Source organism: Oncorhynchus kisutch, linkage group LG12, assembly GCF_002021735.2.
Source record: "Oncorhynchus kisutch isolate 150728-3 linkage group LG12, Okis_V2, whole genome shotgun sequence".
Taxonomy (NCBI): Eukaryota; Metazoa; Chordata; class Actinopteri; order Salmoniformes; family Salmonidae; genus Oncorhynchus; species Oncorhynchus kisutch.
The window spans coordinates 26114708-26131312 of record NC_034185.2 but is presented as its reverse complement, the minus strand read 5'-3'; the positions used below and the strand labels follow the sequence as shown (position 1 = coordinate 26131312).

General features: G+C 44.3%; 1 protein-coding gene across 3 annotated transcripts in view; it reads left to right on the top strand.

Moving 5' to 3' along the window:
* LOC109900784 (calcipressin-2) overlaps positions 1–16605 on the top strand; it is a 119919-nt gene that overhangs the window by 63930 nt on the left and 39384 nt on the right. For all 3 annotated transcript variants that reach the window (XM_031837240.1, XM_020496600.2, XM_020496601.2), the window contains 2 exons: positions 10050–10223; positions 11031–11202. In XM_031837240.1, the coding sequence (XP_031693100.1) occupies positions 10050–10223; positions 11031–11202 (346 nt within the window). The remainder of the gene's footprint in view (positions 1–10049; positions 10224–11030; positions 11203–16605) is intronic.

Genomic DNA, 16605 nt, shown 5'->3' with positions numbered 1-16605 from the left:
GTCTACAATTCTTTTCTGAGGTCTTGGTTGATTTCTTTTGATTTTCCCATGATGTCAAGCAAAGGTTTTGCACTGAGTTTGAAGGTAGGCCTTGAAATACATCCACAGGTACACCTCCAATTGACTCAAATGATGTCAATTAGCCTATCAGAAGCTTCTTAAGACATATTTTTCTGGAATTTTCAACGCTGTTTAAAGGCACAGTCAACTAAGTGTACGGAAACTTCTGACCCACTGGGTTGTGATACAGTGAATTATAAGTGAAATAATCTGTCTGTAAACAATTGTTGGAAAATTCCTTGTGTCATGCACAAAGTAGATGTCCTAACCAACTTGCCTAAACTATAGTTTGTCAACAAGAAATGTGTGGAGTGGCTGAAAAATGAGTTTTAATGACTCCAACCTAAGTGTATGTAAACTTCAGACTTCAACTGTACTACCCACCACTGCGACCTGTATGCTCTCGTTGGCTGGCCATCGCTTCATATTTGTCGCCAAACCCACTGGCTCCAGGTCATCTATAAGTATTTTCTAGGTAATGCCTTATCTCAGCTCTCCGGTCACCATAGCAGCATCCACCCGGAGCACGCGCTACAGCAGGTATATTTCACTGGTCATCCCCAAAGCCAACTCCTCCTTTGGCCGCCTTTCCTTCCAGTTCTCTGCTGCCAATGACTGTAACGAATTGCAAGAATCACTGAAGCTGAAGTCTTATATCTCCCTCACTAACTTTAAGAATCAGCTTTTCAGAGCAGCTTACCGATCGTTGCACCTGTACACAGCCCACCTGTAAATAGCCCACCCATCTACCTCATCCCCATATTGTTATTTATTTATTTTGCTCCTTTGCACCCCAGTATCTCTACTTGCACATTCATCTTCTGCACATCTATCACTCCAGTGTTTAATTGCTAAATAGTAATTTTTTCGCCACTATGGACAATTTTTTGCCTTACCTCCCTAATGTTACTACATTTGCACACACTGTATATAGATTTTTCTAATGTTATTGACTGTATGTTTGTTTATCCCATGTGTAACTCTGTGTTGTTTATGTCGCACTGCTTTGCTTTATCTTGGCCAGGTCACAGTTGCAAATGAGAACTTGTTTTCAACTAGCCTACCTGGTTAAATGTAGGTGAAATATTATTATTTCTCTCAAACACTGTGTGCAGTATGTTGACAGCCAGTGTTGTGTCCCCGTGTTTAGCGTGTTGCTATAACCACTGCTACGGTACGGTCTCCTCACCTTGTTCCCAGGAGGGTTACTTTCCCTTTCAATCTCATGCCAAATATCATCATAACCCACAAAGACTCTCCTCAGCTGATCCAGCATGGGAATCACGCCACTAAAGGCTTTGTGGTCTGTAACTAAACCACCATTAAGGGTGTGGACAGTAAGACCCAATTGAATGGATACACCATTGCTTCCCTTTTTCTTGGAAGGATTGTGTTGGTCACATCGTCATGGTGTGAGCAGCAGGCCTCGACGATGACAGTTCTGCATCACAGCATACACATTACACTGTTAAGTCATCGTCAACTCCTATTCACCCATATGTTATGTCAAGACCATGTGATCTTTTCCTGGTCAAATCAGATTTTCAAAAACACTCATGGTCCTAGTTATGCAATATCTCTTCTGTGTTGATGTTAGATGGAAGAGACAACAGAAGACTCCATGCCTCCTGGGCTCTGAGACTCATCTGAAGAGTGAGATACTGAGATGGTACCTTAAACAGATGCTAGTGGTGGCCAAGCACAAGCCTTTCCCCTCCAGGGAATAAGCTGCTTGCTCTCTTTCAGAATACATTTTCTTTGTGTATTTCTCTCGGTCCGTTGCCTAGAAGGAGCTGGGGCAAGTCTTTGGGAACACAATGCTACCCACTTTCTCATGCCAGATCTCCTCACTGTCTCCCCAAAGAGAAACTCAAGGAGTTCTTAATCTTCTCACCCTCTTCTCCTGCAACAGGTTGGTCAAATTAAGATCCTACATCTGTAGCATACTTCATGGATATTTATTCAATCACTAGCCAGATTGAGTGTGCTCAAATCCTCATCTGCAATGTACAGTCAGTCTGGCCCAGCTAACGCCTCAGGTCACTTGGAAGGTCAGTTAAGATGAATTAGCCATGTCCTAGTCATTCCTGTCTGTCCTCTGTAGTGGAATGTTGCACCCAGTCAGTCCCTCCTGGTTGGGGATGCTGTGTGAGTGTTCTGGAACGCTGTGTCTGGAATCTCCAGTGAAAACAATGTAGGAACAGAACACAAGCTGTTTCTCGTTAACATTCTGAGTGCAGAGAGAGCACAACACAGGACAGCTCAGAGTCGGAACGGTGAAATACTGGAAGCTGCTCTGCATTCCCAGCGTACCTCCGCTGTGTGCATTATTTTAGCCCAGAAATTCTCCTATTGCCTTTGGCTTGTGAGAATGTTGTCGAAGGGTAATGAGTTTCAGTGGACTCGTCTTTTTCATCCTGCGTAATATTTTCTAGGTCATCTTTGTTTATGTTGAGTATTATTGTTCGTTGTGCTACTTTGTGCTAGATTTATTGAAATATGCTGATGTTGCATAACCCCGTGGCAACAGTTAGCAAAATGGCACCTCATGCTTTGCTCTTAACACACTTCACTGTGTGTAGCAGTAGGTCTCGTTTCAGCATGTTCTGTCACCCATTCACATCACCTGATTTAAACATATAACCCCACATGAGCACCACCACTTTCCAACTCATCAGCTCTGAAACACAAAGCACTGTGCAAGATGAGTTACATGTTCTCCTCTCCTCTACTCCTGCTGTCATCCACAGACTACATTTGGATGGTTCTGCGTCAGAACATTAGATGACAGTTGATACCTTCGGACAGATCATTGCTTTGGAAAAGTAGTCGGATCCCCTGTCTCGCTAACGAGTCAACTCTGAGTCATTCTCAAAGTGATATATTCGTTCTACGGTCAGAATGTGTTGGATTCTGTGGCGTTTCTAGAGGTTATATCAGTCGTATTCATCCCTTTTCTCCTCTCTTAAAGTAATATGATACATCACACTACGGTAGAGAATATCTAATGCATTCGACCTGGATGTCTCAGTATTGCAGGGACCTTGCTTTGAAATATGGTAACAGTCAGTCAAAGTGAAACTCAATATGCCTCAGGCTGCTGCCAGCCTTCACTATCACTGGAGGAGAAAATCAAATCTATTTTATAAAGCCCTTTTTACATCAGCAGATGTCACAAAGTGCTTATATTAAATACCCAGTCTAAAACCCCAAAGAGCAAGGAATGCAGATGTAGAAGCACGGTGGCTGGGAAAAACTCCCTAGAAAGGCAGGAACCTAGGAAGAAACCTAGAGATGAACGAAAATGTGTGATGTTGAACTACAGTAATGCTTCTGCAAGATCATTGTAATTTCCTTAATGTATTTTGTATTGCTTTGGATAAGAGCATCTGTGATGCATCCTGACCTAGCTACGCCTCTGGAAGCAGCTCCAGACAAGTAATGGGCCTCGCCAACAAGAAGTACCATCACTTACTCACTCCCATCCTGTCCTTCCTGGTCATCCCCTCTAACAGCAGCTGTATGCTTGCACATCCTCCCTGCCCCTCCAGTCTAACACCGTCTTTCCTAATCACTTTTCTGACATTATTTGTCTTCGAGCCTCCGCAGTGTTTGATACGTTTGTTATGGACACACTCTCACTAACCATTAGGCTGATAAGTGTCCTGAAAGCCTTCTGTACTTAGCCCCACACACACCCCCCACACACACACTCATGACCCATCTGAGTGATGTCAGAGAGGTTATACTTTCCTTATCACAACTATCTTATCACAACTATCTTTACACACACACACACACACACACACACACACACACACACACACACACACAAACACCCCCAAACATACCCGTCCAGATGACATCAGGGCCTCAGCCTCTCTAATTCTCAGATTCTGATCAAAAATGATAATTCTGAAGCTATTTTTATCAATCTCTCCTCCTGAGCATCATGTGTTATTCCACCAGTAATGTGCCTGAGCCATTTGCTTAACTAGGAGGAATGTGCCCACCAGCTCTTTGGTAATGCATGGATCGGTCGGCAGGTGGAGAGAGAAAGAGTATTTTTAGAAAGCTACAGTATGTTCCCTCCATTCCAGCTCCAACGAAACCCTCCCTCTCTTTTCCTCCACTCCTCACCTCGCTGTCCATATTTGCAAAAGAATGTGATCTATTCTCGAATTACACTCACAATGCCTTCTCTGCAGAACACTCTAAAGTAGAGCAGGCCAGGTATTTTAATGCCATTAGGCCTATGTAAGCTAAAGCCCTAGTGATGGAACATAAACCTGACCCAGAGGGTGATGTTACTGATTGGTGGATCAGGTTTCATGTGTGACAGGTTCCATGCTAAGCCAGCTCAGATCCACACACTGCCCTGCTGGTGCTGCTTTCCATCCTATTGCTGAAACACTTTCCTCCTCTGTGTGGTGTGGGTCTGAGGCTCTAGAGTTTTGAAGATGGATACATCACCTGAGTTGGAATATTGTTGTACAGAGAGGGAACCCAGTTGGACACAACATTATGTCTGCTTTAGCCTTAACTCGGGCTAGAAGTTGCTTCTAGGTACAGATCTAGGAGCAGTTTGCCTCAATCTTGAGCTTAGACCATTCGGGTAGAGGAATGCAAACATGACCTCTTATCGGTGTCTATGGGGCAACGTAATCCTACTGCTCTGGCTTATTGAAAGGCAGAAGGACATGCTACCGAAGTGAAATGTTGAAGTAGCAACATTTGCTGCTGTATTCATTCCCACAACTCTGACAACGCAGAGGGAAACTGTTAAAGTGCTGATCCAAGGCACCTACAGTGAGCCAGGTCCTCCTCCACCAGACCTCTCTATTTTACACCCCCTCACCTTTCGAAGGGGAGGAGTACAGCAAAATGAACTGAGCTGTCACCACTCATTTCCAGCCCCCCAATCAGGACAGACACATACCGGTCCCAGCTGTCAGCTCCCAGGACACTTACTAGGCATCGGGAGCCTGCTACACGCCACCGATCTCACACACACTGACAGGAAACAAACTCTGAAACACATTTACTAGTTTGGAAAGTGACTGCTTGTCTCTACAGACCAGCTCCACCAAGGAAGTCATATTTTCATCTGTCACCGGCTCTGACATAACGAGCTGCTAATGCGCTCTCTTTGTCAGGCGTGCTGATAGACGACTATTGTATCTGAGTGACTCAGAGTGTTGTGAATAGATGTTTTGATGGGAGTGAGATGTGGCATCTTGGAACTAGGCTATCCTGTCAGACTAGTTTTAACAGACGTCTTCTAAACAATGTTACGTGGTCACATTATTTATTCGAGGGAGCACAGCCGAATCTAGAAATCTTCCTTGGCTCGGGAATGTATTAACTGACGAACAAAAGATCCATTGAATTGATTGCACTGTACATGAACACGCTCTCTGTAACCTGCCCAGGCAGTCTCACTATTGCTGATCCTTCTACGGAGGATGTAAATCAAATCACATTTTATTTGTCACATACACATGGTTAGCAGATGTGTTAATTGTATTTTTTATTTTACCTTTATTTTACTAGGCAAGTCAGTTAAGAACAAATTCTTATTTTCAATGACGGCCTAGGAACAGTGGGTTAACTGCCTGTTCAGGGGCAGAACGACAGATTTGTACCTTGTCAGCTCAGAGATTCGAACTTGCAACCTTTCGGTTACTAGTCCAATGCTCTAACCACTAGGCTACCCTGCCGCCCCAAATGTGAGTGTAGCGAAATGCTTGTGCTTCTAGTTCCGACAATGCAGTAAAAACCAACGAGTAATCTAACCTAACAATTCCACAACTACTACCTTATACACACAAGTGTAAAGGGATAAAGTATGTACATAAAGATATATGAATGAGTGATGGTACAGAACGGCATAGGCAAGATGCAGTAGATGGTATTGAGTACAGTATATACATATGAGATGAGTAATGTAGGGTATATAAACATTATATTAAGTAGCTTTGTTTAAAGTGGCTAGTGATACATGCATTACATAAAGATGCAGTAGATGATATAGAGTACAGTATATACATGTACATATGAGATGAGTAATGTAGGGTATGTAAACATTATATTAAGTAGCTTTGTTTAAAGTGGCTAGTGATACATGCATTACATAAAGATGCAGTAGATGATATAGAGTACAGTATATACATGTACATATGAGATGTGTAATGTAGGGTATGTAAACATTATATTAAGTAGCATTGTTTAAAGTGGCTAGTGATACATGCATTACATAAAGATGGCAAGATGCAGTAGATGTAATAAAGTACAGTATATACATATACATATGAGATGAGTAATGTAGGGTATGTAAACATTATATTAAGTAGCATTGTTTAAAGTGGCTAGTGATATATTTTTCCATCAATTTTCATCAATTCCCATTATTGAAGTGGAGTTGAGTCAGTATGTTGGCAGCAGCCACTCAATGTTAGTGATGGCTGTTTAACAGTCTGATGGCCTTGAGATAGAAGCTGTTTTTCAGTCTCTCTGTCCCTGCTTTGATGCACCTGTACTGGCCTCACCTTCTGGATGATAGCAAGGTGAACAGGCAGTGGCTCGGGTGGTTGTTGTCCTTGATGATCTTTATGGCCTTCCTGTGACATCGGGTGGTGTAGGTGTCCTGGAGGGCAGGTAGTTTGCCCCCGGTGATGCGTTGTGCAGACCTCACTACCCTCTGGAGAGCCTTACGGTTGTGGGCGGAGCAGTTGCCGGACCAGGCGGTGATACAGCCCGACAGGATGCTCTCGATTGTACATCTGTAGAAGTTTGTGAGTGCTTTTGGTGACAAGCCGAATTTCTTCAGCCTCCTGAGGTTGAAGAGGCGCTGCTGCGCCTTCTTCACAACGCTGTCTGTGTGGGTGGACCAATTCAGTTTGTCCGTGATGTGTACGCCGAGGAACTTAAAACTTACTACCCTCTCCACTGAGGGTGCTCCGTCTGCTGTTTCCTGAAGTCCATAATCATCTCCTTTGTTTTGTTGACGTTGAGTGTGAGGTTATTTTCCTGACACCACACTCCGAGGGCCCTCACCTCCTCCCTGTAGGCCGTCTCGTCGTTGTTGGTAATCAAGCCTACGACTGTAGTGTCGTCCACAAACTTGATGATTGAGTTGGAGGCGTGCATGGCCACGCAGTCGTGGGGGAACAGGGAGTACAGGAGAGGGCTCAGAACGCACCCTTGTGGGGCCCCAGTGTTGAGGATCAGCGGGGTAGAGATGTTGTTACCTACCCTCACAACCTGGGGGCGGCCCATCAGGAAGTCCAGTACCCAGTTGCACAGGGCGGGGTCGAGACCCAGGGTCTCGAGCTTGATGACGAGTTTGGAGGGTACTATGGTGTTAAATGCTGAGCTGTAGTCGATGAACAGCATTCTCTCATAGGTATTCCTCTTGTCCACATGGGTTAGGGCAGTGTGCAGTGTGGTTGCGATTGCGATGTCTGTGGACCTATTGGGGCGGTAAGCAAATTGGAGTGGGTCTAGGGTGTCAGGTAGGGTGGAGGTGATATGGTCCTTGACTAGTCTCTCAAAGCACTTCATGATGACGGAAGTGAGTGCTACAGGGTGGTAGTCGTTTAGCTCATTCACCTTAGCTTTCTTGGGAACAGGAACAATGGTGGCCCTCTTGAAGCATGTGGGAACAGCAGACTGGGATAAGGATTGATTGAATATGTCCGTAAACACACCAGCCAGCTGGTCTGCGCATGCTCTGAGGACGCGGTTGGGGGTGTCGTCTGGGCCTGCAGCCTTGTGAGGGTTAACACGTTTAAATGTTTTACTCACGTCGACTGCAGTGAAGGTTAGCTCGCAGGTTTTGGTAGCGGGCCGTGTCAGTGGCACTGTATTGTCCTCAAAGCGAGCAAAAAAGTTATTTAGTCTGTCTGGGAGCAAGACATCCTGGTCTGTGACTGGGCTGGTTTTCTTTTTGTAATCCGTGATTGACTGTAGACCCTGCCACATACCTCTTGTGTCTGAGCCGTTGAATTGCGACTCTGCTTTGTCTCTATACTGACACGTAGCTTGTTCGATTGCCTTGCGGAGGGAAAAGCTACACTGTTTGTATTCGGTCATGTTTCCAGTCACCTTGCCCTGCTTAAAAGCAGTGGTTCACGCTTTCAGTTTCGTGCGAATGCTGCCGTCAATCCACGGTTTCTGGTTTGGGAATGTTTTAATCGTTGCTGTGGGTATAGCGTCGCAGATGCACTTTCTAATGAACTCGCTCACCGAATCAGCGTATTCGTCAATGTTGTTGTTGGACGCAATGCGGAACATATCCCAATCCACATGATCGAAGCAGTCTTGAAGCGTGGAATCAGATTGGTCGGACCAGCATTGAACAGACCTGAGCGCGGGAGCTTCTTGTTTTAATTTCTGTCTGTAGGCTGGAAGCAACAAAATGAGGTCATGGTCAGCTTTTCCGAATGGAGTGCGGGGGAGGGCCTTATATGCGTCGCGGAAGTTAGAATAACAATGATCCAAGGTTTTACCGGCCCTGGTAGCACAATCGATATGCTGATAGAATTTAGGGAGTCTTGTTTTCAGATTAGCCTTGTTAAAATCGCCAGCTACAATGAATGCAGCCTCAGGATATGTGGTTTCCAGTTTACATAGAGTCAAATAAAGTTCGTTCAGGGCCATTGATGTGTCTGCTTGGGAGGGAATATGTACGTCTGTGATTATAATCGAAGAGAATTCCCTTGGTAGATAATGCGGTCGACATTTGATTGTGGCAGTAGTGAAATCCCTGTTCAAGTGTTTATTTTATTTGTTTGTTTTTTTACCCATGCACTGCTAATCAATTTACAGCAAATATTTCTTCAGATGGACAGTTAAGCACCAGATTATCTCTTTAAAAGTGCTCATCTTCACACTCATTACTGGCTGAATGAGGTGGCTCGTTTAGAGTCTGCTAGAACAGCATCTCCGCTCACCACCATGAGGGAGGGAGGGAAATACTGTAGGCCATATGCTCTGCTCTGTCTTTAATGCTGTGTTTAAGACCTACTTGTTATTGTGAACAAATGTCTCATTTGGGGAAAGTACCAGTCGTGTGAGTTAACTGAGGTGGGAGATTTACTTTTCGGTTGAGTGTCTTAATTCACAGGATTGAGTGTTTGACACAATCATCTCTATTGCACACTTGTTCTGTGTATAACCTGGTCTGGCTATAACCTATGAATTCTATCCTGGGGTTATGAGGTGTGGTCATAGAGGACAGACATAGCTACAGTAACAGGGATGTTGTGTTAGCGATCAGGCTGTAGAGCCCAGAGGTTGTGGGAGATTTTCCCAGAACTGACTGTGGCCCCCTGGTCTGAGGAAATGAGGAAACGACTCCCTCTTCCTCTTTCTTTCTCCTCTTTCCTCTACCCTGTGTCCCTCTCTCCCCCAACTCGGCCTTCCGCTGTATCCAAATCGCTACACTTCTCCCCTCTCCCTTTCTACTCTCTGCCTTTCTACTCTCTCTCCTTTCTCTATGGAGCCCAGGGCAGGTCTGGGAGATGATGCTCAGATAAGACACCTTTCATTAGCTCTACTCCGCAGCAGGAAATGAATGCTAAGCGAGCGGATAGATTCCAAACACACACACACCTTTTTCCTCGCTCTCTCGCTCCCTCTCGCTCTTCTCTCTCGCTCCTTCTCTCCTCTGGCCAGGCTTAATGAATGGCCGATTTATTTGGTCTGCAACAGAAAACATCATCTAGACTGCACCCAATAAAACAACACAGAGACATGCAGCATCCCCTGTGCATGATTAACAGGTTGTTACCTGGATTCTGTGGGGGCTGGTGGAGGCTGTGATAAATATAGAGTCTCACCCCAGACACTGCTGACGGTCTCTTTCTCCCTCAGGGCTTACTGTATGTCTATCTGAATTATTCATGCTTCGGCATTTACCACCTGAAACCATATTATGCACAACTTCATGTGGTTTGTATTTGTCTCTCTATATTGTCTTGGTTCAGGAGATGTTTGAGGCTCTGTTCCTGTCCTACGATGAGCGGGTGACGTTCCAGCTGTTCAAGAGCTTCCGGCGTGTCCGTATCAACTTCAGCAACCCCAAAGCAGCCGCAAGCGCCAGGATAGAGCTGCACGAAACGCCCTTCAGGGGCAAGAAGCTCAAACTCTACTTCGCTCAGGTCAGTATTTATACAGTACAACTGGCAGGACTGACTTTGATTTACCCTTATGATAGTTCTGTTGCCTATTGCTGGAAGGAAAGGACACCTTAAGACACTAGCTTTAGTTATGGTGTATAGTTCAGGGACAAAACTGTGTTTATGGAAAAGGTTTTGTCACCGTTGCAGTGTGACTAACTTTAAAAGCCTCTCCAGGGTGTGTATGTGTGTGTGTATTTGTGTGTGTGTGTGTGTTTGTGTGTTTGTGTGTGTGCCGTCCTCCTTGCAGCAGCGTGTGATTGCTCCACATTACCCAATAGGCCTGTCTAATTCCTTTCCCAAAGGATATCAGGGTCACAAACACTCCGCTGAGGCAGAGAGAAATAGAGATTACGTCCATGAGTTATTCTCCTGTTAGAGATGACCTATTACCTGCAGGACCAAATGTTCCGTTGTGTTGCCTGAAGGCTGGAGCACACTTCACAGCACTCTGGTGATCTACATGCACCCTTAACGCCGTTGGTAGAACGCGGATGTTGCCATTTTTCAGGGGTACAGTATTTTCAACCTATCCTCCGTTTCCCCTGAAAAACGGAAGTGGGGACTCCGCTCAACCGTCTTTTTACACCTGCGCTACATTAGGTTCATCTGCATGTGATCTGCACTAATTTAGGCCTATTAGCTATTAGTCAAGATGACAGGCCTGGTGGCGATGATGAGGGCCAACCTCACTAGACTAGGTTTTTGTTCAAGCCTATTACTAAGAGACATCGGATTCAAACACATTCACTAATAATTGGTTTCTCTCTCTCTCTCTCCCTCCCTCAGGTCCAGAACCCAGTATCAGATGGTGATAACCTGCACCTGGCTCCTCCTCAGCCCTCTAAACAGTTCCTCATCTCCCCTCCCGGCTCACCGCCCATTGGCTGGCAGCAGATAGACGAGGCTACGACCGTCATCAACTATGACCTGCTCTATGCGGTGGCCAAGCTGGGCCCCGGTGAGTTATACCACTATATTGTGCATACTGTTTCTTACAGAGCGACCTCGCTCTGTCAGTTTTAATTTGTCAGTCTCAAGCCTTCTCTCACAACTTTCAATTACTCTCCATGTTTCCTTTTCTCAATCATTTCTGTCTCCCATTCTCTGTCTGGTCTTTCTATTGTCCCATTCTCTGTCAGATCTTTCTAATCAAATCAAATGTATTTATATAGCCCTTCGTACATCAGCTGATATCTCAAAGTGCTGTACAGAAACCCAGCCTAAAACCCCAAACAGCAAGCAATGCAGGTGTTGAAGCATGTTAGCTAGGAAAAACTCCCTAGAAAGGCCAAAACCTAGGAAGAAACCTATAGATGAACCATGCTATGAGGGGTGGCCAGTCCTCTTCTGGCTGTGCCGGGTGGAGATTATAACAGAACATGGCCAAGATGTTCAAATGTTCATAAATAATAGGTCTGGGACAGGTAGCACGTCCGGTGAACAGGTCAGGATTCCATAGCCGCAGGCAGAACAGTTGAAACTGGAGCAGCAGCACGGCCAGGTGGACTGGGGACAGCAAGGAGTCATCATGCCAGGTAGTCCTGAGGCATGGTCCAAGGGCTCAGGTCCTCGGAGAGAGAGAAAGAAAGAGAGAAAGAGAGAATTAGAGAGAGCATACTTAAATTCACACAGGACACCGGATAAGACAGGAGAAGCACTCCAGATATAACAAACTGACCCTAGCCCCCCGACACATAAACTTCTGCAGCATAATTACTGGAGGCTGAGACAGAATGTCCCATTCTCTGTCTGAACTTTCTAGTGTCCCATTCTCTGTCTGAACTTTCTAGTGTCCCATTCTCTGTCTGAACTTTCTAGTGTCCCATTCTCTGTCTGATCTTTCTAGTGTCCCATTCTCTGTCTGAACTTTCTAGTGTCCCATTCTCTGTCTGATCTTTCTAGTGTCCCATTCTCTGTCTGATCTTTCTATTGTCCCATTCTATGTCTGATCTTTCTATTGTCCCATTCTCTGTCTGATCTTTCTATTGTCCCATTCTCTGTCTGATCTTTCTATTGTCCCATTCTCTTGCTTGATAGCTATTTGTCATTCTCCCCCTCGTTCCCTCTCTCACATCTCTGTCTGTAAATATATCCACTCTATAAATATATCCAGTTCTACGTGAGCGTCAGGTAATTGGACATCCTAGATCACCTACCCTCGGTTAAGCAGGGGATCAGGTCAAATCATTGTTGTTTAAAGTGGTCATCTGAAGTTCTAACAATAACAAAGCGCCTCTCCACCACTGATATGGTGAACAGCTGAGGGATGTGGCTGGAGAAATGTACCTGCTCTCAAACTCATGCACAGAGCTATGGATACAAGGACTGACCATCCATGATATCAAAATGATAGTTTTCACCATGCATTTGTATTGATTTGCATTTATTGTGGATCCCCATTAGCTGCTATCCTTTGTGGGGTCCAGCAAAATGAAGGCAGTTAGATATTTTTTTAAACATTACAATACATTCACAACAGATTTCACAACATATTAATTATGTGCCCTCAGGCCCTACTCTACTACCACATATCCACAACACAAATCAAATCAAATCAAATGTATATAGCCCTTCGTACATCAGCTGATATCTCAAAGTGCTGTACAGAAACCCAGCCTAAAACCCCAAACAGCAAGCAATGCAGGTGTAGAAGCACGGTGGCTAGGAAAAACTCCCTAGAAAGGCCAAAACCTAGGAAGAAACCTAGAGAGGAACCATGCTATGTGGGGTGGCCAGTCCTCTTCTGGCTGTGCCGGGTGGAGATTATAACAGAACATGGCCAAGATGTTCAAATGTTCATAAATGACCAGCATGGTCCAATAATAATAAGGCAGAACAGTTGAAACTGGAGCAGCAGCACGGCCAGGTGGACTGGGGACAGCAAGGGGTCATCATGTCAGGTAGAGCACACTTAAATTCACACAGGACACCGAATAGGACAGTAGAAGTACTCCAGATATAACAAACTGACCCTAGCCCCCCGACACATAAACTACTGCAGCATAAATACTGGAGGCTGAGACAGGAGGGGTCAGGAGACACTGTGGCCCCATCCGAGGACACCCCCGGACAGGGCCAAACACAAAAGCCATGTGTAGGTGTGTGTACAGTGCGTATGTTATCGTGCATTTGTATGCATGTGTCTGTGCCTATGTTTGTGTTGCTTCACAGTCCCCACTGGTCCATATGGTGTATTTTTATCCGTTTTTTTTAATCAAATTGGACTCCTTGCATGATTTACCTGTATTTATTTATTTTATTGAATCTTTATTTAAACAGGGAGTCACATTGAGATTAAAAAGATCTTTGACAAGAAAGCCCTCTACACATTACAATAAAAACAGAATTAAACATACACGTGTATAAAACAATATAAACGCGGCAAAAAAAAGAAACGTCCCTTTTTCAGGACCCTGTCTTTCAAAGATAATTCGTAAAAATCCAAATAACTTCACAGATCTTTATTGTAAAGGGTTTAAACATTGTTTCCCATGCTTGTTCAATGAACCATAAACAATTAATGAACATGCACCTGTGTAATGGTCGTTAAGACACTAACAGCTTACAGACGGTAGGCAATTAAGGTCACAGTTATGAAAACTTAGGACACTAAAAGAGGCCTTTCTACTGACTCTGAGAAACACCAAAAGAAAGATGCCCAGGGTCCCTGCTCATCTGCATGAACGTGCCCTAGGCATGCTGCAAGGAGGCATGAGGACTGCAGATGTGGCCAGGGCAATAAATTGCAATGTCCGTACTATGAGACGCCTAAGACAGTGCTACAGGGAGACAGGACAGACAGCTGATCATCCTCATAGTGGCAGACCACGTGCAACAACACCTGCACAGGATCGGTACATCCGAACATCACACCTGCGGGACAGGTCTAAGATGGCAACAACAACTGCCCGAGTTGCACCAGGAATGCAAAATCCCTGCATCAGTGCTCAGACTGTCCGCAATAGGCTGAGAGAGGCTGGACTGAGGGCTGGTAGGCCTATTGTAAGGCAGGTCCTCACCAGACAACACCGGCTACAACGTTGCCTATGGGCACAAACCCACCGTGGCTGGACCAGACAGGACTGGCAAAAAGTGCTCTTCACTGACGAGTCTCAGTTTTGTCTCACCAGGGGTGATGGTCGGATTGGCGTTTATCGTCGAAGGAATTAACGTTACAGGTGGAGGTGGAGGGTCCGTTATGGTCTGGGGTGGTGTGTCACAGCATCATCGGACTGAGCTTGTTGTCATTGCAGGCAATCTCAACACTGTGTGTTACAGGGAAGACACCCTCCTCCCTCATGCAGTACCCTTCCTGCATGCTCATCACAGCATGACAATGCCACCAGCCATACTGCCCGTTCTGTGCGTGATTTCCTGCAAGACAGGAATGTCAGTGTTCTGCCATTGCCAGCGAAGAGCCCGGATCTCAATCCCATTGAGCACGTCTGGGACCTGTTGGATCGGAGGGTGAGGGCTAGGGCCATTCCCCCCAGAAATGTCCGCGAACTTGCAGGTGCCTTGATGGAAGAGTGGGGTAACATCTCACAGCAAGAACTGGCAAATCTGGTGCAATCCATGAGGAGGAGAGTACTTAATGCAGCTGGTGGCCTCACTAGATACTGACTAGATACTGACTGTTACTTTTGATTTTGACCCCCCCCTTTGTTCAGGGACACATTATTCAATTTCTGTTAGTCACATGTCTGTGGAACTTGTTCAGTTTGTCTGTTGTTGAATCTTGTTATGTTCATACAAATATTTGCACATGTTAAGGTTGCTGAAAATAAACTCAGTTGACAACGAGAGGACGTTTCTTTTTTTGCTGAGTTTAATTCTGCACAATAAACAAACAAAAACATTTAATAAAAGCACTCACATTCAAATACATAGAGGTCCTCAATCAATAATGTAAACTGCCTGAGTGTCATCAGCACATCTAGCTGCAGTGAACTCTGTAGATTGTTACACAAATTAGGGGGGGGAGAAACAAAATGCAGGTTTTCCCAAATCTGTGGAGACTGGAGGTAACTCACTGAGTTTGAAGGTAGGCTTTGAAATACATCCACAGGTACACCTCCAATTGACTCAAATGATGTCAATTAGCCTATCAGAAGCTTCTAAAGCCATGACTTCATTTTCTGGAATTTTCCAAGCTGATTAAAGGCACAGTCAACTTAGTGTATGTAAACTTCTGACCCATTGGAACAGTGACTTATAAGTTAAATAATCTGTCTGTAAACAATTGTTGGAAAAATGACTTGAGTGTCATGCACAAAGTAGATGTCCTAACTGACTTGCCAAAACTATAGTTTGTTAACAAGACATTTGTGGAGTGGTTATAAAACAAGTTTTAATGACTCCAACCTAAATGTATGTAAACTTCCTACTTCAACTGTAAATAGAAGAGAATGCAGCTCTCTTCTTACAGACAGAGGTCCATCCCACATTTTCATACAGACTACAATGATGAGTTCTAAAATTGTCCCCTGTGATAAAATGTATTGCTGAATGGTAGACAGTGTCCAAGGGTTTTAAAACAGAGGTTGTCAAATGCATGTAAACAATATCACCAAAATTCAAAACAGGGAGAAGCGTTGTTTGAACAATATTTATCCTATTTTTAATACTAAGTTGTGATCTATATTTATCTTAGTCAGATTTTCTATATGCGTTACGAAGGATAACTTATCATCAATCCAGACACCCAGACACTTCTATTGAAAACAAGCTCAATTTGGGCTCCATTTATAGCTCAAATATGCAGGTCCTCGGGGTCAACATTTCATGACCTAGAGAACAGCAATGGCTTGGTTTTACTTGTATTTAACACTAATTAAGATCTGTAAGTGATTTTTGAATTGAATCAAAGTCATGCTGAAGTTCACAAATTCCCCCCTTAATGACAAATTCCCTGCTGCACTGAGGTGGCACAGAATTGTGTCATCTGCATAGAGATGAATGTTACAAGTATTAACAGTAAATAAACTGTTTTGCTGAAGAAATGATAAAGAGTAGGCCTGGGATACACAACCTGTTTATGGTTTCAGAATTATCTTAGTGACAGAACTCAGGCCATCCTGAATTTCTTGAGATTCAAAAAGGTGTCCCTCCGGGTTCAATTTTGGGTCCATTATTGTTCATTAATGTCATTAATATACAAAGTGAACAATAATGGACCCAAAATTGAACCCGGAGGGACACCTTTTTGAATGGGTAATAGCTTGTCATTGTTGATAGACCATTTTTTCCATTCTTCCACACTTACTTTACGGAATTCAAAATTATAATGCTTGTCTTTCATAATTTGGTCAGATATACTTGGATGTGTAGTGTAAGCGTTTGTTGGTGTCATGTCATTATT